General features: G+C 53.3%; 1 protein-coding gene across 1 annotated transcript in view; it reads left to right on the top strand.

Moving 5' to 3' along the window:
* MECP2 (methyl-CpG binding protein 2) overlaps positions 1–18,772 on the top strand; it is a 62,161-nt gene extending 43,389 nt beyond the window's left edge. Inside the window, exons 2-3 of the mRNA XM_055564980.1 lie at positions 7,676–8,026; positions 9,109–18,772. Coding sequence (XP_055420955.1) covers positions 7,676–8,026; positions 9,109–10,192 — 1,435 coding nt within the window. The 3' untranslated portion in view covers positions 10,193–18,772. The remainder of the gene's footprint in view (positions 1–7,675; positions 8,027–9,108) is intronic.
* The last annotated feature ends 610 nt before the right edge of the window (positions 18,773–19,382 follow it).

Below are 19,382 nucleotides of genomic sequence, written 5' to 3'. Positions count from 1 at the left end.
GTGATGCTTGCACAACATTGTGAATGTACTAAGTGCTGCTAATGGTAAATTTTGTATCATGGGTTTTACCACAATTAAAAAAAAATTGATCAAACGCTCTCAGAATATTTAGCCAACAACCTTCAACTTGGCTACATGCCTAGTCATTAAACTTCTTGGACTAAATTCCTTTCTGTCATGGTTACCATGTTCTGGGCTTCGGAGATTTCATTTTGGGTCAGCGTGTTCCAGTCCACCATGTGTCCCCATAGGTCCCCACACTCACCTCTTTCTCTTGAATGGGACAGCAGAGCTACTTGGCAGAGCATTGGAAAACCTACCGTAATGATTTAGGGTAACTGGTGAAGTTGGCTATCATTTTAGTGATAAAATTTAATTTACAAAAATTAAGGTCGAATTCACATATCATGACATTCACCCATTTAAAGGGTGCAGTGGCATTTAGTACATTTGTATTGTGCATTCTAATGGGAAAGATTGAAGGCAGAAGGAAAAGGGGGTAGCAGAGGATGAGATGGTTAGACAGCATCACCTACTCAATGGACAAGAGTTTGAGCAAACTCTAGGAGATAGTGGAGGACAGAGGAGCCTGGCGTGCTGCAGTCCATGGGGTCACAAAGAGTCAGGCACGACTTAGGGACTGAACGACAGCAACAAATGTGCAACCATTGCTTCTATCTAGTTCCAGAATATTTGTATCACCCCCCCAAAAAAAACCCCTGTGTCCGTTAGGAGTCATTCTCTACTACCTACTACCTCTGGCCCCTGGCAGTGAATATCCTACTTGCAATCTCAGGATTTTCCTATTTCTGGATATTTCATATACATGAAATCTAATAATATTTGTCCTTTTGTGTCTGGCTTACTTCACTTAGCATTAATTAACATCTTCAGTTCACGATCCATCCATGCTGTACCAGGTGTAAGAGTTTCCTTTTTTTTTTTTTTCCGTTTTGGCCACCGTGGGGCTTGTGGACTCTTTGTTTCCTGATCAGGGATTGAACTCTGGCTCTTGGCAGTCAGAGCGCCAAGTCCTTCTTGGGACCTTCTGGCTGCTGTGATGTGTGCTGTTAGGAACATCGTCATCCATGGACTCTTGTTTGAGTCCCTGTTCTCAACTCTCCAGGGTCCATACCTTGGAGTGGAATCTCTGGGTCACGTGGGAACTCCACGTTTACCTTTTTGAGGAACTAACTGCCTGACTGTTCTCCACAGTGGCAGTGTGTTTTCAAACTTGCTTATCTTTCCCACATGTGGTGATTTCATGCTGTGACAAGGAGACTTACCGTATGGCACTGACTGCCTTCATTTGGGGAGGGTTCTGTCTTTGGGCAGCATGAACTGTGTTTTGTACAGCTTTTCAAAGCATAGTTTCTTGCATCTTCTAAAAACTGGGGTATTAAAAAATACACTGAGTTCAGAACAGGGCCACTAAACTTTAGGTTCCACTGTTGAAACCTTCAAGCAGAACCCCGTCCCTCCTCCTGCTCTGCAGAGACCCCTGAGACCATCTTGCAGTTCCAGTTTGATTGCTCTCAGATCTTTAAAGGGGCCAAAGCTGGCGACTCACAGTGCTGCTGCCTTGATTCATGCAGAGAAGCCTCCTGGATTCTGAGATGCTGCAGCTCGTACTGGAGGGAGAAAGAATTGGAAGCCCCAAGGAGTGACTCTTCGGGACAGAAGCAGCCTCTGCTGGGAGGCCTGTTCTCGCCTCACGTCCCAGACTATTGACATGGGGAAGTAGCCACCCCCTCATCCTTCCGGTTCGTGGCTTCGTAGTGATGCTTGGACTCCTGACCGGACTCCACGGGGTGGCTGACTGGAAATGAAAGGTGCTGAGACACGCATCTCCCAACATGGGCCTGATGCAAGCATGACTGAAATTAGGAAACGTCAGGATGTCACTGGGGCTCTGGAAGTGTCCTAGAGCTCACTCTGGGGGAGCCTGATTCCACTTCAAGGGAAGAATACCTTTTCAGCTGCAGCCTTCACCTGGTTTTGTGGTCTCTCTGTCTTTAATCTGAAATCCTTGGGGGTTGAGTAGTCCCACCTGAGTGTCCATAGTCTGATTAGTGCAAGTGCCAGATGTCAGTGATCACACCCCTGGAATTCACAGGAGCCTTGGATCCAAAGAGTGCCTGGTACTGCATCCCAAGGCTGCCTCCCGCATGATTACTGGAGGTTCCTTTCATTAGGAAAATACAGTCAGTTCTCGCCATCAGACCCCTTGGGATACGGTGATTTGGACTGAAGTCAAGATTCCTGCAACTCTTTTTCCTTTGCTAGATCAAAGCAAGGATTTGATCTAATGTTTTTTGTTTCACGAGCGTAATTAGCAAATGATTTTATTTACACAAGAGCCTTCTCTCAGTCTTTGTGAACGTTTAAGATTTGTGTAGTCTTACTGCTTCAATGTGATACGTCATTTCCTCCCCAAATCATGTGTTTTGCTAATCACACATTGAAAAACAGAAGTTGTTATGGGAAAAACTGGATCGGGGTAGACCATGAGAGACCTGTGTGATTTGGTAATCAGAGCTCACAAAACCAGTAACCATTGTGGTTAAAGAAGCACCAGGGCTCAGTGAAGGCTCTGTTGGCATTTGCAAGTGGCATCAACATCAGCTGGCTGGTTTTTGCCATGACCCCCACATTGGTGCCTCCTTCCCTGCATTGCACAGGTTAGGTTTTCTGTTGATATTAAAAGCTGGGTCCTGGGCAAGGCTGCCTTTGGCAGTGATTTTTTTTTTTTAAACACAGGGAAACATGTCAACACTTTCTTTCACACTTGTAGCTATACCATCTAGAGCATAATGCTATTGAAAACGTTGCAGTGCTTTGAGCCACTAAAACAAGGCACTTCTGCAAGGTTTCCAGCCTTTTCTCTTAATATATTCACATGAAGTGAAAGCATCCTCTTTAATTGTGAGACAGCTTGGGTGAAACAGCTTTGAAATCTTGGTGTCGGGCAGCAGAGTTTCCAGTCATGTTGCCATCACCTCTGCCTCTGCAGACATGCTGCCCCTGCGCCCCGAGCAGGCATGCCATCACCCTCCTGAGGCCTGAAGGCTGACTCTGCTCTAAGCATCCATTTGGGGCAGTTGGAGCCCTCAAGGACTTCAGCATCACTTCCCCGGCTGCCTTCAGATGAGTGAGCCAGTCCAGGCTGGCATGGCGCTCCTGGGTGGCCCATGTCTTCAGTCACCGGCCCTTTTTCTGCCCAAGCTGCAGCCCATTATGAAGAGTCCATGCCTGCTGCTACGTGGGATGCCCCTCTGTTTCCAGGCCTTTCCTCAGGCCTCAGGAGACGCTGCTGTCACCACTTTTCCCTGTCTCTGGCTCCTCTGCTGGTCGGCCATGGGGTGCCTGCTGGAGTCCTCGCCAAACAGGACTCCCTCCCTCCCTTCCTGGTCTTTTTAGCCTGCGTATTCCTTAGTCTCTGGCCAGTTTGTGAGTATCGGTCAACCTTTGTAAGCACTGTCTTCTATAGCATCTTCTGGAAGTTGTTCAGTCCGGCAATTTTGGTAGTTTCAGCCAGAGGAGCCTCTGCAGGTCTCTCTGCCTCACTGCAGGGAGCTGATCCGTGGACCTGCACCCCCAGCATGACCATCCTTTGTGGCCACACACTCTCCGTCGCTATAGGCATCACTCTCGGCTTTCCTGGGCCCTCAGTGGCCACTCCGGCACCCTCTCCTGCCAACCCCAGGGCCCAGGCACCCATAGTCGGCATGTCCTGGCTGCCTCCTTGAAGCTGATGGGCAGAGGGTGTCATCGTCCCTTGGACACGGTTCCTGAGGGAGGGGATGACAGGAAAGAGGACGTGTGTGCTCTCTGGGGCGCTGTGGGGAGCAGGAGAGGCCTCTCAGAAGTCGAGAGCCAGGGTGACACACGGGGCTTACCCCAACTCATTCATTCCTCCAGGGAGGGGCGTCCCACTGGTGGCAGGTTAGAGCTGTTGCTGGGGTCACCCAGGCCCACCTGATCTGCCCTGCCTGGAGCACTCGTTGTCAGCCCTGAAGACCCGCTGTGTCTGGCCTTCCTCTGTGCCTGGGACAGCGGACAGGGTCACCCTTGGCTGCCTCCCCTCATCCGCTTCCCCAAACGGGGAGCGCTTGAAGCCTAGAGAGTGAGTCTGGTTCTACCCTGATGTCCCCACCCAGAACTGAGGCTGGCTTCAGGCAAGGGCCATCGATGAGCACGTGCCATCTCTCAGATGTGACCTCAGACAGGTGACCTTGTCTGGTTATCTCTGCTTTTCTTTTGACCTGTAACACTGAAGGGTTGATCAGGTGGATACCCGCAAGTCTCAAATGGATTAACTTAAGAACTAGGTACTCAGTTCTCACGGTCCTCTCCGGGGCAGTGTGTGTGTGCGCGCGCATGCACACAGAGATACACAGTCTGACGAAAGGGGGGATGAAGAGAGGGCTGTTTGGTTTCTTTGAAACTGTGTTTTAACAAACCCCGTAACCTCCTGCTGGGGGGCCTCGAGTATTTGCCTGGCCTCCCTCCTTCAGGTTACCCTGCCACCGAGCAGGTAACTGAGCCAGGGGTAACTCACTTGGATTACCTGTTTGGCACCCTTTTTGCCTCCACTTCACACCCAGCAGAATGACTTCTGGGCTTCTTTGTGGGCTTTTATTTGATTTCAGTAGCAGTCAGAAAATCAAAGTACCAAACCACCTCTGTGCCCATCAGTCCACAGCATTGAAAATCACCATATTTTCATAGCGGCTTCAAGTAATTTCAATTTGAAAGAGCCAGGACGTCATAGATAGTTAAAGGCTGTCTTATTCTCATCTTTGGTGCTATTAAAAACTCATTTATCGATCACTTAGGTGAAAGGGCAGGTTTTACGTTATGTCTATGTGATTGTAATAAAAATCTTTCAAAGCCCACACAATTCGTGTAGGCCAAGTTGCAGTCTGGGCACAGGGGTCTCCCCACTTGGTAGCCAAAGAATTCTCTCCTCCCCTCCTTGAGCTTCTTTTTAGTTGTTCCTTTGTGTTGAGGTGGAGACTGCTTATAATGCGGTGTTAGCTGCTCCTGCAGTTCCTCCTCACAGGGCTGGCTGTCGCTCCACCCTGCTGCTGGCCCAGGTTTCCCTGTCCTCAGTTGGTGGCACTTGTCCCCACACTGGCCAGCTGTGTTGCTCCACCTCCTGGTCACGTCCCGAGTCCCCACTACCCTCACCTGGGACTGTGCCTCAAGAGCCCCTGGAGCAGTCTGCCCTGCCCTGGGCATCGCTCCCTGAGGAATTGCCATTCCCTGCCCCAGATCATCAAGGTGATGCTTCTGCAGGGCTGCTGTGGTGTGGAGTCCAGCAGGCCTAAGAGTCCCCCAGGCCACCTGCTGCCCTCTGGGGTCTCCCGCAGGTCCCTCTCCACATAGCAGCTGAAGGAATCCCATCACGCCCAGAATCAAACCCAACACGGCTCCATGACCTGCCCCCGCTTGAGGCCTCCCTGCTGCCCAGAACCTTCTTACCCATAAGACCCTTGAGACCCTCCCTCACTTTCTGTCTTTCCCTCCTTTCCCCCCAACATCGCCAAGCGGGTTCTTTTCTTCTCTGAAATCTAAGCAGTTCATGCTTTTGGACCGTCACTTTCCCCAGCACAGGCTGCCCTAGGACCTGAGCCAGCCTCCTTCCCCTCCATGGATGCTAGGTGTGTTCTAGTCTCTTCCCTTCTGTCTTGATTTTCTTTTTGGTTATGTCAACTTTTACGTGATTCAGAAAATGAAATTCTGGTCCACACACCTGGCGAGTTCTGGCCCTGTGCCATTACTCACCTCAGTCCCACCTACCCCGTGCTGGACTAGTTCTGTGCATTTCTGCTCTCTGCTTCCTAAAGTGTCCTCCGTTTCTCCCCTGGAGGGTGGCCTACCATGGACCCCTTCCTGGGGGTCCCACCCTGGGGTTCAGGCTACCTGGCTCTCCATGGTGTGCACGTGTCAGTGTTGGCCCAGTAGGTCTCAGGCGGTGCCTGTCTGGCTTGGCCGCAGTCTTGGGCCACTAAAAAGAATGCTATCACCAATAGCATCATGCTCAAATGCACAATGTTGTTTTGTGTTTCTGTGGGTATGTCTTCTTTGTAGATTTCTAGAAGGGCTGGCCCTAGACGGCATTGACACCCTTGCTGGTACCTAAGGGGCATTCCTGGGGCACGTGGTTCATGCCGAAGCTCACCGTAGTTACAGTATCCACAAACGCACATGAGGGCTCTGAAGAAGCCAGACTTGGCCATCAGGGCCACGTTTTGCTGTGGCCCGCGACTGTCTGGGTTTCCGACACAGAGCTAAGCCTGGGCTTACCCTCGAACTCTGCTGGAGACAGCCAGGATAGGAAGGAGGGTGGGGTGTGCCCTTTCTACGCCCCGTCTCCCCAGGCCCGACCTGTGAGTTCCTGGTGCAAACTCACCTTTGGGGACTGAGCTGTGTCATTCGAGTCTTGTGGCCAGGGCAGGCCATGGTGCCTTGGTGGTGGTCTCCAGGGCGTGGCCAGCAAGGGAAGTCACTCGGGGTGGGCTATTGTGAGCCTCATGGGCCCCGGGGGCTCTGGGGCTGAGATCTGGAATACAGATGAGTCTGGCTCTTTTCCTGGGTGAGCTTCTAAGAGAGGGCTTTGCAGGTGACCTGCTCTGAGCCCACAGTTCTGGTTTCCGGGCCTCCCTGGCCCAGGTGATGATTTCACCCTGTTGGCCCAGCCACGAGAGCAGCATGGCCAGACTCTAATCCCAGAGTCTGGGGCCTCACAGTAACCATTGTCCAAGGAGATAAGGAGGGGGCTCTACCGGGTGGGACCCACACGTAGGGGAGGAGCTGGTCTGTCAGCATGGAGGAATGGGGAGGCGCCCGCCCTGGAATCAGGCACGTCCCAGTGCCAAAGCCCCGCGTTGTCAGGAGAGTCTGGTGAGAAAGACTCGCCCAGCAGGGAACTGCTCCTCTTCTCACATGAGAACCCTGGGCAGTAGTGTCTGGCTGCCCCATCCCACTGTTTAGACAGTGACTTTGTGACTCTTCTCTGTCTAGGGTGTTGGTACCCATTGTCAAGATGAGGAGACTGAGGCACAGGATGTTGAAGTCACTTGTGCAGATCCATGTTTGGAAATGGCAAAAAAATCATGATTTGGGCTTGGGGTGGCTTACTCCAAATCTGCAGGTGTTTCCTCAGCACTGCACTCGGCACCACGTCCCCAGTGGCAGTGTTAGGCTCTTCCCATCACCAAGGTGTACTGTGTGGTTTTCATTGAACACCCGTTTGAGAAAACCCCAAACACAAAAGCTTAGAGTAACACTCACGCTAGGCCCTGGGGAAGAGGAGCCCCTTCTATTTTGGTGAGTAGGTCCCTCTCCAGCAGGTGAGAGAGCCTCTCATCATCCGTCCAACCCAGAGGCCCTAGCTTGTAACACCGAGAAGCCATCTGGGCAGGCCTGCTAGGGATGGGCTTCAGGGTGACCACAGTGTCGGTAGGGTGCTGCGGGCCATCACTGTCAGCAGCCCTGGGCTCTCAAGTCATCTGTGAAGGGGAAGGGCATTTCAATCTGGGAGACGCTGGCAGGACAGCCCCTCTCCTGGGGCCCTGCCTGTGTTGGGGCACCCCAGACCTGCCAGCGCCCACTTTTTTCTTCACACAGTTTGTTCCCTGTGATACTGACATCCTTGTTTAACACTCAGGGAAGAAAAGTCTGAAGAGCAGGATCTCCAGGGCCTGAAGGACAAACCTTTGAAGTTCAAAAAGGTGAAGAAGGATAAGAAAGAAGACAAAGAGGGCAAGCATGAGCCCCTGCAGCCAGCAGCCCACCACTCTGCCGAGCCAGCAGAGGCCGGCAAAGCAGAGACCTCAGAAGGGTCAGGCTCGGCCCCAGCCGTGCCAGAAGCTTCTGCATCCCCCAAGCAGCGGCGCTCCATCATTCGTGATCGGGGCCCCATGTACGATGACCCCACTCTGCCGGAAGGTTGGACCCGAAAGCTTAAGCAAAGGAAATCTGGCCGCTCCGCTGGGAAGTATGATGTGTACTTGATCAAGTAAGTAAGGGTGATTCCTGTCTCTCCAGAGCAAGGAAGGCTAGTGGTGGCAGGGAGTGGGGGAGTCAGGGACCATCGCTAAGAAACTGATGGGGACCCCTTGGAGTGTTAGCTCCTTGCGGCTCATGGATCAAGAAAGTGTGTGTGCATAACCCCACTTCCGGTCGGGTCTTCAGTAGTGACCACTGCTGGTGGGTGAGATCAGGTATGCTTGGAATGGCCTCCTGGGGAGGTCACTGCCCTGAGGGATATGTCCATCAGGGCCTTGTCTGGAGGAGGAATAGCACTGGGGATGCAGAGTTGCCAGCAGAGGGGCTGTCCTCAGAGCCTGGGAACCTCTTTGTGGGAGAGTCCTTCTGTGCCAATACTTCATGAGCCCTGAGAAATACGAATTCATAGGGTTCAGTCTGTTGTGTGAGACGTGCTGGGAAAGGGGGGGCTGTCCGATACAGCCTAGAGAGAGCCCCAGATGGGCTCAGAGTGCCTTTCCCACTGTCCCTCTGGCCTTTGTCCAGCTGTGGGCTGGTGGTCAGGTGTTATCTGTTAAAACAGAGTCACTTCCTAGCCAGATCTTTAGAGGATGAGTGTGACTACGTTCATTTCACTTGTTCCCCTTAGATGATTCCAGACAGGTTAGCCGTTTTGAAAAGTCACTCGTAGACAGTCTCATTTAATTCCAGTAACTCACATAAAGGTGAGCAAAGCATCATCCTGCTGGCAAATGAGGAAACTGATTCCTGGAGAGTTCAGTCTGGCAGGTAGACAGGGTCCCTGGGCCAGACCCCTTTGGGGGGCTGAGGAGTGAAACTCCCAGGGGCATCCAGGTAACAGCAGGCCACATGGGCATCTATGGCTGTTGGGAGACCCAGTTGCTTCCTGTATAAGTGGGACCACAGCTCCCTAGTTTTAGCTCATCTCAGCTTCTCTTAAATGTCCCTCTTGGTGAGCTGTATCATCGGGCATGTCAGTTGCAGAACACCTCCTGTCAGAGGGTTCACCACCCACCTTCTCCTGTGCCCCACCTCCAGCATTGCTCTGGAAGCTTCTAACCATTCTTTGTGTGTCTCCGCTTGTTCCCACAGTCCCCAGGGAAAAGCCTTTCGCTCTAAAGTGGAGTTGATTGCGTACTTCGAAAAGGTAGGCGACACCTCCCTGGACCCTAATGATTTTGACTTCACGGTAACCGGGAGAGGGAGCCCCTCCCGGCGAGAACAGAAACCACCTAAGAAGCCCAAATCTCCCAAAGCTCCAGGAACTGGCAGAGGTCGGGGACGCCCCAAAGGGAGTGGCACCACAAGACCCAAGGCAGCCGCGTCAGAGGGTGTGCAGGTGAAAAGGGTTCTGGAGAAAAGTCCTGGAAAGCTACTCGTCAAGATGCCTTTCCAAGCTGCGCCGGGCAGCAAGGCAGAAGGGGGTGGGGCCACCACCTCAGCCCAGGTCATGGTCATCAAGCGCCCCGGCCGGAAGCGAAAAGCGGAGGCCGACCCCCAGGCCATTCCCAAGAAACGAGGCCGAAAGCCGGGCAGTGTGGTTGCTGCCGCCGCTGCCGAGGCCAAAAAGAAAGCCGTGAAGGAGTCATCTATCCGGTCCGTTCAGGAGACCGTGCTGCCCATCAAGAAGCGCAAGACCCGGGAGACGGTGAGCATTGAGGTGAAGGAGGTAGTCAAGCCCCTGCTGGTGTCCACGCTCGGCGAGAAGAGCGGGAAGGGACTGAAGACCTGCAAGAGCCCAGGGCGGAAAAGCAAGGAGAGCAGTCCCAAGGGGCGCAGCGGCAGCGCCTCCTCGCCCCCCAAGAAGGAGCACCACCACCACCACCACCATGTGGAGCCCCCGAAGGCCCCCGCGCCGCTGCTCCTGCCCCCGCCCCCACCCCCGCCCGAGCCCCAGAGCTCCGAGGACCCTGCCAGCCCCCCTGAGCCCCAGGACTTGAGCAGCAGCGTCTGCAAAGAGGAGAAGATGCCGAGAGCAGGCTCGCTGGAGAGCGATGGCTGCCCCAAGGAGCCTGCTAAGACTCAGCCCACGCTCGCCACCGCGGCCCCGGCCACAGAAAAGTACAAACACCGAGGGGAGGGAGAGCGCAAAGACATTGTCTCATCCTCCATGCCAAGGCCAAACAGAGAGGAGCCTGTGGACAGCCGGACGCCCGTGACCGAGAGAGTTAGCTGACTTTACGCAGAGCGGATTGCAAAGCAAACCAACAAGAATAAAGGCAGCTGTTGTCTCTTCTCCTTATGGGTAGGGCTCTGACAAAGCTTCCCGATTAACTGAAATAAAAAATATTTTTTTTTCTTTCAGTAAACTTAGAGTTTCGTGGCTTCAGGGTGGGAGTAGTTGGAGCATTGGGGATGTTTTTTTCTTATCGACAAGCACAGTCAGGTTGAAGACCTAACCAGGGCCAGAAGTAGCTTTGCACTTTTCTAAACTAGGCTCCTTCAACAAGGCTTGCTGCAGATACTACTGACCAGACAAGCTGTTGCCCAGGCTTCTTAGGGTGTGCCTGCACCTCCCTCCCACCCAGTCCCCCCCACGTGGTCACTAGGGACAGAGAGCACTTGAGAAGACACTCCTGGTTTGGGGGCCATCGGTACCCCAGTCTCAGCTCTCCTCTCCCCCCACACCCCGCCCAGCCTCGAGCTCCACCACCCCACCCTCCAGTCCCCCTTATGCCCACCCACGTCGGGACCAGGAGGTCCGAGGCAAGAGAGACAGTTGGATCCTTTAGAGATGGTGGAGACGGCCAGTGGCTCCAGCCCGTGTGATCCCACACATGGGGGCACACAGACGGCTTCCCACCACCCCCAACCCCAAATCGACCAGGACATTTCACAGGATGGGGACATAGCACCTATCGGCCCCGGTTCTGGCCCAGCTAGGAGGGAGGCATCCTTTGAGCCCCCCGGGTGTCGACTGGCCTGCGCCAGAGGCGACATTGGCCCAGGGCCGGCCTCCAGCGGGTAGCACTAGACAGAGGCCACCAAGGCCATGGGCCAAGGCCCCAGCAGGCTGGCCCAGGCTGCAGCCAGCGGAGTGCCGCAGGCCAGGCGGAAGGCATCCCTAGCTGCTCAGAGCAGTTGTGGCCACTAGTTCGAGCCTTAGTAGATGGGGCCGGGGGCCAGGGGGAAGGCAGAGGAAATATTCTTCCAAAACTTTTCCAATTCTCAACTCCTTTAGGGACAGCTTAGAACTATTTGCACTATTGAGTCTTCATGTTCCCACTTCAAAACAAACCTGCTCTGCGAGCAACCTAGCGGGCTTGACTTGGCGACCCTTTGTCCCTCAGGCCACTAGACGTGACGGTGTTGACAACTACCTGGATCTGTATATACCTGCGCTTGTTTTCAAGTGGGCTCAGCACATAGGGTTCCCACGAAGCTCCGAAACTCTAAGTGTTTGCTGCAATTTATAAGGACTTCCTGATTGGTTTCTCTCCTCTCCTTTGGTTTCTGTCTCCTTTCATTTCAGCCTTTTCATTTCTCCCCTTCCTCCCTTGTCCTCACTGCTCCCTTCTGTTCCAGGCAGCCGCAGTGCCCGACCATACTTCGAGCCGACACTGGTCAGCTCAGGCCCCCAGAACTCCCCCGACCCTTGGCCTTCCCGCCGTCCACCCCAGCTCCCCCTGCCAACCATTTCTGAGCCCTGAGGAAGCCCCAGACTCCGCTGAATCCACCCAGCTCTAGTACCCCAGCCTCTCTGAGGGGCATGGGAGAGGCAAGATCTTGCTCTCCCAGGAGTCCCCTCCTTCGGTCAGACCCTGGATCCCAGGTCTCCTCAGCCTTCCCACTCAATGGCAGTGGGTAGGAGAAGTGGACCGAGATTGGGATTGCAGAGCCAAGGGCAGCACAGAGACCCGCTGTGGCCTGCCAGTGTCACGGAGTGGCCAAGCCCTGACCTTGGCCTGTGCAGGACCCGGCTAGGGTGGGTTAATCAGGCCAGGCAGCAGGCAAAATGAGTGCAGATACCCCCTGCCACTCCTCTGAGCAGTAGTTCTCCTCTGCTGGGCCCTGTGTGGCCTTTGCTTGGCGGCTGGTGGGGGGGGTGGGGGTTGGTACTTCACACTTTTCCCCATCAGCACCAGGGGCTGTGGTGTTGGGCTGTCAAGGCTTGGGCTTGTTGCGGGGTGTTCATTTGTCAGTTTCAATTCGAGACCCCGTGCTTTTACCCTCTGTTCAGGAAGTCCTTATTTAGCTGCATATCTTCATCATATTGGTATATCCTTTTCTGTGTTTACAGAGATGTCTCTTATATCTAAATCTGTCCAACTGAGAAGTACCTTATCAAAGTAGCAAACGAGACAGCAGTCTTATGCTTCCAGAAACACCCACAAGCACGTCCCACGTGAGCTGCTGCCATGAACTGTCAAGTGCGTGTTGTCTCGTGTATTTCAGTTACTATCCCCCAGCTTTCCTCACTGCAGTGTAACCATGAAGGAGTGAAACATCTTAGAAACCATCTAGCACTTCCTTGCCAGTCCTTTAGTGATCAGGACCCCTAGTTGACAGTTCCAATCAGTAGCTTCAGAAAAAAAAACGAAACCGTGTCTCTCTCTCCCAGAACGGTTAAAAGCAAGGGAGTTTGCCCTGTTTTGTTTGTGGAGTTGTAGCTGCCCTTTCTAGCATTTTTGTATCCATTTCTTGATGCTGCAAAAGCAAGTCCCCCAACCAAACCCACTCTGCTGTCCACCTGCTGGGCTTCACTTCTGAGTCCTCCCCCAGGAAGGGATGGGAGTTGGAAGAGGGGGCGTGTTCGTTGGGGTCCCTCTTTCTCCAAGGACAAAAGGCTCCTGGCACTCTCAGAGGACCCCTGTCCACATGAGCCCGCTCTCCAGCCCATTTGTCATGGAGGTGCCATCTGGTTTCCTGGGTCAGGTTTTGAGGCATTAATTAAACCAAATCCATAAAACATGGCTCCTGGAACCAGTCTCCAAAGCTGACCTCTCCAGCAGCTTGGCATCATCTGGTCCTGGGCCAAGGAGAGCTGGGCCTGCCATGCCCCACTTTGACCTGTAACAGTTGATTTTGGGGCTGACCGATGTGGTGGTCGAGAACACCGAATCTCAAGTGGCGTTTCCTTTCTGCCCAGCCTGACCTGCAGGCCCCTTGCTCCGCAGCTCCCGCCTCTAGAGTTTCAAGGCTATAGGTGGCACCTTAGGGTTTTCTCCCCCTTTGATCCACATTCCCTCTCCCCCAGATACAGGCATTATGAGCGAGTCACCTTTGGGCAGGGGCACTGAAGGTCCTGTACCACATCTGTCCTGGAGACAGGTGGACAGAAGGTTGGAGGGCAGGCCTAGCCTTGGAATTCCTCACCAGCTGTGTCCGGCCCAGTTGGGGAGTGTGATGTTGATTCTGTGTGTACTTGAACACCGCGAAGATTCAGGGGGTATCCCTTACGGACTGTGTCCAGAAGGCAGGAATTGATAAGACAGCTTTCAGATACCCAAGGGGCTAGGTCGGTCACATTGGGTCTCCCTGCCCCGTGCCTGTCACTTGGCTGTCCTAACCCGTGTCATTGCTGGCATTGACACCACAGTGAGGTGTGGCCCCTGGGCCACAGCAAGGTCCAGCACATGTCCCTTCTGCACCGTAGTCCCTATAGAAAGGCACAAGAGACCCCCCCAGAAATGCCCTGCTCCTCCCCACCACTCCCCTCAGCTCCCTGGACAGTGGAAGCCACAGTGGTGGCCTGGGCATGCCGGCCACAGCCAGCACCTGACTTCTCTCCTGAGCCCCCATGCCATTGCTAGCAGCAGTCTGCTCAGTGGTGGTATGCCAGCCTAGAGGCCACGAGCAGTGGCGGTGGGACATGGAACAGCACCAGGTTGTCACCTGCCTCCCTGCCTGTCATTGCCGTGACAGCCATCATGAAGGAGGGTACTTAATAGCCACAAGCACGCTGCTATCTTTGGTGGGAGAGCAGTTTCCTTAGCTGACAGGATCTCTGGATTTGAAGTAACTTCTAACAAGCAGCGTGAGCCCAGGAGGGAACAGAGGGTGTAAAGGGAAGCCACCAGGTATGGCAGCCTGGATCTCGTGGAGCCTGGCAGTTGAGCTCTGTGCCTCCTCTCCAGAGTGTTCCTACCAGGCCCAACAAGGCCAGGGGAGGTCACAGGCATCAGCCCTAGCTCAGCGCAGCCATCTCTAGCGGGGTCATGGCCCCAGATTGTTTTTCTGATGTGAGTTGCCTGTGTGGGTGGCCCAGACCATCCAGACCTTGGGGAAGTGAGTTCTCTCTAGAGCCCTGTGGGCATCAGCCTACTGACCCCCTGAGTACTGGCCAGTGCCTGGGGAGGGCCAGGGGCACAGGCGTGTTGCCAGGCTCGTAGTGGAATCCCCGCTCTCGAGCCCGACAGCCCCGCCACGTGTTCCGGCTCTCAGTTGCTCTCTGCAAGGGCCCCATCTCAGCACTCTGCTCTACTGGAGGGGTTTGTTGAGTGTTTTTGCTTCTTTCTCTTTTTGAATCTGTATCAATCTTTAGAAAACATAGCGGAATTATTAGAGCTCGCTAGGATACTGCCTCACCCAGGGTCTAAAGTTCCATGTTCAAGGGGAAAAAAAGGGAACACTGAAGCCCCTTGTCAACATTGCAGAAGGAAGACCTAGGAAACCTTGAGCAAGAAACTACATCCTGATGTTTCTGAGTGAATAAGAGCAAGCTTTTGCCAAAAAAAAGGCTGATCTAAGAGGACTTGGAGCCTGGCCTGCTGTGTGGCCAGCGCTGCAGGTGAAGGGGAATCCAGCCTGAAACTGCTGGGTCTGTGCCTTGGAGCCCTTGGGGCACTGGAGAGTCTATCTCTCTGTCTCTTTCTCTGGCTCTCGGGTAGCGGTCCCTGCAGGGAGACCTGCCTGTCTCGAAGCTACAGCAGCCCAGCTCCAGGTGGGAAAGGGGGGCGCTCAGCAGAGAATTGTGAAGGCACGCAACCTCCTCGCTACCTGACTTCACCTGTTCTTCCTCTGTCATCTCCAGCGAGCCTACCCCAAATGCCGAGGTGTCAGGAAGAATTGGTTTGAATTAGGCCCCAGGCCACTAAGCAGGAGAAAGTGATGTCTCCTCCACAGCGTCTGCCTGTGGTGTGGCCTGCCCCTGAGGACAGTCCCTGGCTCTGCGCTCCTTGGGGCCTGGGGCCAAGGGAGGGCAGGGGAGAGAACCCTCATGGAAGGGGCTTCAGCTGGGGGTTTCCAAATATTGGGGAAACTTGCCTTGGTTCTGCCGCCACCCCCTCGGTCACCTGTCTCCTTGAGTCCTGCTCAGCGGTGAGAGGAAAAGGCCACGAGATTTGGCTCCTGCCCACTGGTAGTCCCTCTCCCCACAGTGTCTGTGTGTCAAGTGACAAAGCTGTTCTTCCTGGTGACCCGGATTATATCTAGTATCTTCTAGACTATATGCATAGACCTGCTTGGTCTTTTCTGTCCTGGGCTTTTGTTTTGCTCTTTAGTTTTGCTTTTCCTTCTCCTGTCCCTTTTATTTAAATACACTGACTAGACACACAAAGCAGTTGAATTTTTATATATATATATCTGTATATTGCACAGTTATAAACTCATTTTGCTTGTGGCTCCACACACACACATACACACACACACACACACACACACAAAGACCTGTTAAAATTATACCTGTTGCTTAATTACAATATTTCTGATAACCATAGCATAGGACAAGGGGAAATTTTAAAAAACCAAAAAAAAAAAGAAAAAAAAAAACACAAATGAAGAAAACAAACAACAAAAAAAAACCTGACAAATCCGTCTGCTGGTCACTCGTGTCCAAGCAGAACCGTGGTCTTTCCTCGCTTCTTTCAAGGGCTTCCCAGTGCCGAGCGAAGGAGGCAGCTCCTGGGTTTCGCACTGTTTCTCCCAAGCTTGTGAGGGGGGCCCCAGGGCGCTGGTGTAGGCAGGACAGTTCGTTTCAGTGGGTGGATGCAAGCGTGCTCCCTGGCTCTGGCGAAGCCCAGAATGTAGTTGGCACTGCCTGGTCCCCTTTGACCTCTGGGTGGGGCAGCTGGCATTCATGAGGGTGACCTGCCCCCCCGACACCCTCCAGTGACCCAGAGTGATGGTGTGCAGACAGGCAGCAAGCCTCCCCACTGGTAGGGCCCGTCTCTGCCAAGTCTGGGGGCCACAGGGGAGACGTAAGGCTGTGTCTCAATTCAGAAAGTGTGAGCCGTACCAGGTAGAACATCAGGGACCCCAGAACCACACGTGCGGTCCAGCGGGTCCCCTCCAGGAGGTAGCGAAGACTCCAGAAACGTTCCTTCCTCTCCCCCCCCCAATCCTACGAGTAATTGCATTTGCTTTTGTAATTCTTACTGAGCAATATCTGCTAGAGAGTTTAGCCGTAAGTTCTTTTTGATCATTTTTTAAGTAAGTAAAAACACCAAAAAAAAAATAAGAATAATATCCAGAAACTTGTTCTTCCAAAGCAGAGAGCATTATAATCACCAGGGCCAAAAGCTTCCCTCCCCGCATTATTACTTCTGAGGCCTACGTCCAAAAGAAACCCTTAGAGGCCCTTCAGGTGGCCAGGCACCCCTCAGGCCCCTGGGAGGACCTGGGCCTGGGGGCTGGGCCCCACCTTCAGGTCAGTATTAGTGGTGGGTTCCTGCCTCTTCTACCCAGCCTGGGCCAGGGGGGCAGAGGAAGCCGCTGCGACCACTGCTGTCCAGCCTCTTGCAGATGGGTGTTGGCGCGTGTCCAGTTCTGCCCGAGATCTGAAGGTGGCACCGAATTAGCCTCAGCCGGTGACCTCTCACCTGGCCTGCCCCAGGCAGCAGGGCCCACCCAGTGCACTGTTCCTGGGTTGCTGGACGGTGGCATGGCAAAGGCTTGCAGAACTCAAAACCTGCTCCTTCCCTTGCTCCCAAGGCCTCCTTTTCCGTTTAAATTGTCACTGCTTCAATAACAGCCGCTCCAGAGTCAGTAGTTGATGAATATATGACCAAATATCATCAGGACTGTTACTCGGTGTGCTGAGCCCTCTCCTCGCACGGGGCTCCTGTACCCGGACACTGTACCGTGTGCTGTGTTTGCGCTCCTCCCCTCCTCCACCCTCCCCTCGTCTCTCTGGGGTTGTTTCTGTTTGGGTTTGGTTTGGTTTTGAGTTCTCCTTTTGTGTTCCAAACATGAGCTTCTCTCTACTGGTCCTCTTAACTGTGGTGTTGAGGCTTCTATTTGTGTAATTTTCGGTGGGTGAAGGGAATTTTGCGAAGTAAATCTCTTCTGTGTTTGAACTGAAGTCTGTATTGTAACCATGTTTAAAGTAATTGTTCCAGAGACAAATGCTTCTAGACACCTTTTCTTTACCAACAAAAGAATTTGGAGGGAGGGGATGGTAACCAGAAGGAGAGGGGCTGTCCTCTTGCCCCAGGAGGGGGAGAGCCAAAGACAGGACCCCCTGCCCAGATCAGCCAGAAGCCACCCAAAGAAGTGACACCTATAGCTGACAAAGTAAATAGCTGACGTGCTGCCATTTGTGAAGTCAGAGCAAAACCAGGTTTTGGTCCACTCCCAGATTAGTAGCATCAAGTTTATTTTTTTAAGGACAGACAAGGTTGACGTTCCTGCAAGGGGAGCCAGCCACACCTCGGTGGGAGAAGGTCAGGGTGGGCCTGCGGGGCAAGGCTCGGCCAGAGGGTGGGCATCTCCTTGGAGACCTCCACTGTGGCCACAGGTCAGGCGTGTGTGGACAGGGCATTACAATCCGGGGGGGGGGGGCATTACCGTTCAGGATACCATCATCAAATCCACCCCGCCCCACAGTGCACGACACTAACATAACCTCTGGATTCCCCACTTTCCTGGACGAGGAGATGATGGTGGGGTCGGGGGGTGGTGCATGCCCTTGGCTGTCATCTGATCCCCAGCAAAATTTGGATGTGAGAAACCACCCCCCTTCTCGTTTCATGGCAAAACTCGATCCTCTTGAGTAGCCGTTACCTCCCAGACACTATTGAGGACTGACGAAACAGGGGTGGCCATGTGCTCCCTTAGCACCCGGGGTCGCCCCCTCTTCGAGGACAGTGCTGACCATTTGGGAATGGGGCTTAGGAGCGAGAAGAACCAAGCAGGGTTACCGCCCCCTCCTGAGTCGCAGGGACCCTGGTCACCCTGTGCAGAGGGAGCTGGCTCCAGCCCAGGAGGAAAAGGGCTGGAAAAGTGTGTGTGGGGTGCGGGGAGTCACCCAGGACAGACTTGGCTGGAGATGATCTCCAAAAGCCCTCTATCGCATTCACCTTCAGTTTTTGTGTTTTGGGACAATTACTTTAGAAAACTTAAGTAGGTCGTTTTAAAAACAAAAAATATTGATTGCTTTTTTGTAGTGTTCAAAAAAAGGTTCTTTGTGTATAGCCAAATGACTGAAAGCACTGATATATTTAAAAACAAAAGGCAATTTATTAAGGAAATTTGTACCATTTCAGTAAACCTGTCTGAATGTACCTGTATACGTTTCAAAAACACCCCCACTGAATCCCTGTAACCTATTTATTATATAAAGAGTTTGCCTTATAAATTTACATAAAAATGTCCGTTTGTGTCTTTTGTTGTAAAACCAAGTGATTTTTTCATAAGGTTCTTTTACTATTTGAAAAGATGGGCAGCACGCAGTTTTATTTTATTTTTGTAAGTTTTTTAATACGTGTGAAAGCCAAGAATACTCAGCATGCCTTTCTAAGTGATGCGTTCGCACCTTTTGTTGGGAAGTACTGTATCCTGTGCTGTTAGCATTCTCGATAAATCTCTCTGTGAAAGTGACTCCAGGTCTGGGCTTTCATTATCAAGACAGCTCCCAGGACAGCAAGGTGGGGCACTTTCTGGGAACACACAGAAGCCAGCCGCTTTCTGGGCGCCCTGGGGAGGACAGGGCACTGGCCAGCACCCTGCACCGGCCTGCCTTGGGGTCCGCCTGCCCAGAGGGGAGCTCTGAGCTGGCAGGGCCTTCTGCAGGGCAGCATCCTGGCTATCCCTGATGGGCTGAGGGGCTTTTGGAAACCCCCTAGCTCTGACTCCTCCAGTGCCTCCCGCCTGAGACCCTTCCAAGGTCTCTGCTGACCTGCTCCCAGCTCAGAGGACACGCTGCCCCCGCCCCACCGGCTTCCGATGAGGTGGAGTGCTCTTGGGAGCTCATGGTTCCCCTACAGCTGTCTTTCATCAGGCTGCCGATGGCTTGGAGGTGAAAAGAACTGCTCCGAGTTCAGCATCACAGGTACATGTATGTGAACACAGCTACTTGGAGGTGCACTCGAACATCCTGGCCTTAAATGGTAAAACAGAGGGTTGACATTCATGGCGTGTGTGTATCCTGAGCATCCCTGAGGTGCCAGGGCTGTCCCGGGAGCTGCAGTACAGCAGAATTAGAAGTG

Source organism: Bubalus kerabau, chromosome X (genome assembly GCF_029407905.1).
Source record: "Bubalus kerabau isolate K-KA32 ecotype Philippines breed swamp buffalo chromosome X, PCC_UOA_SB_1v2, whole genome shotgun sequence".
In the NCBI taxonomy this organism is placed as follows: Eukaryota; Metazoa; Chordata; class Mammalia; order Artiodactyla; family Bovidae; genus Bubalus; species Bubalus kerabau.
Note: the sequence above shows the minus strand (reverse complement) of the source record. Positions and strands in the feature narration are given on the sequence as shown.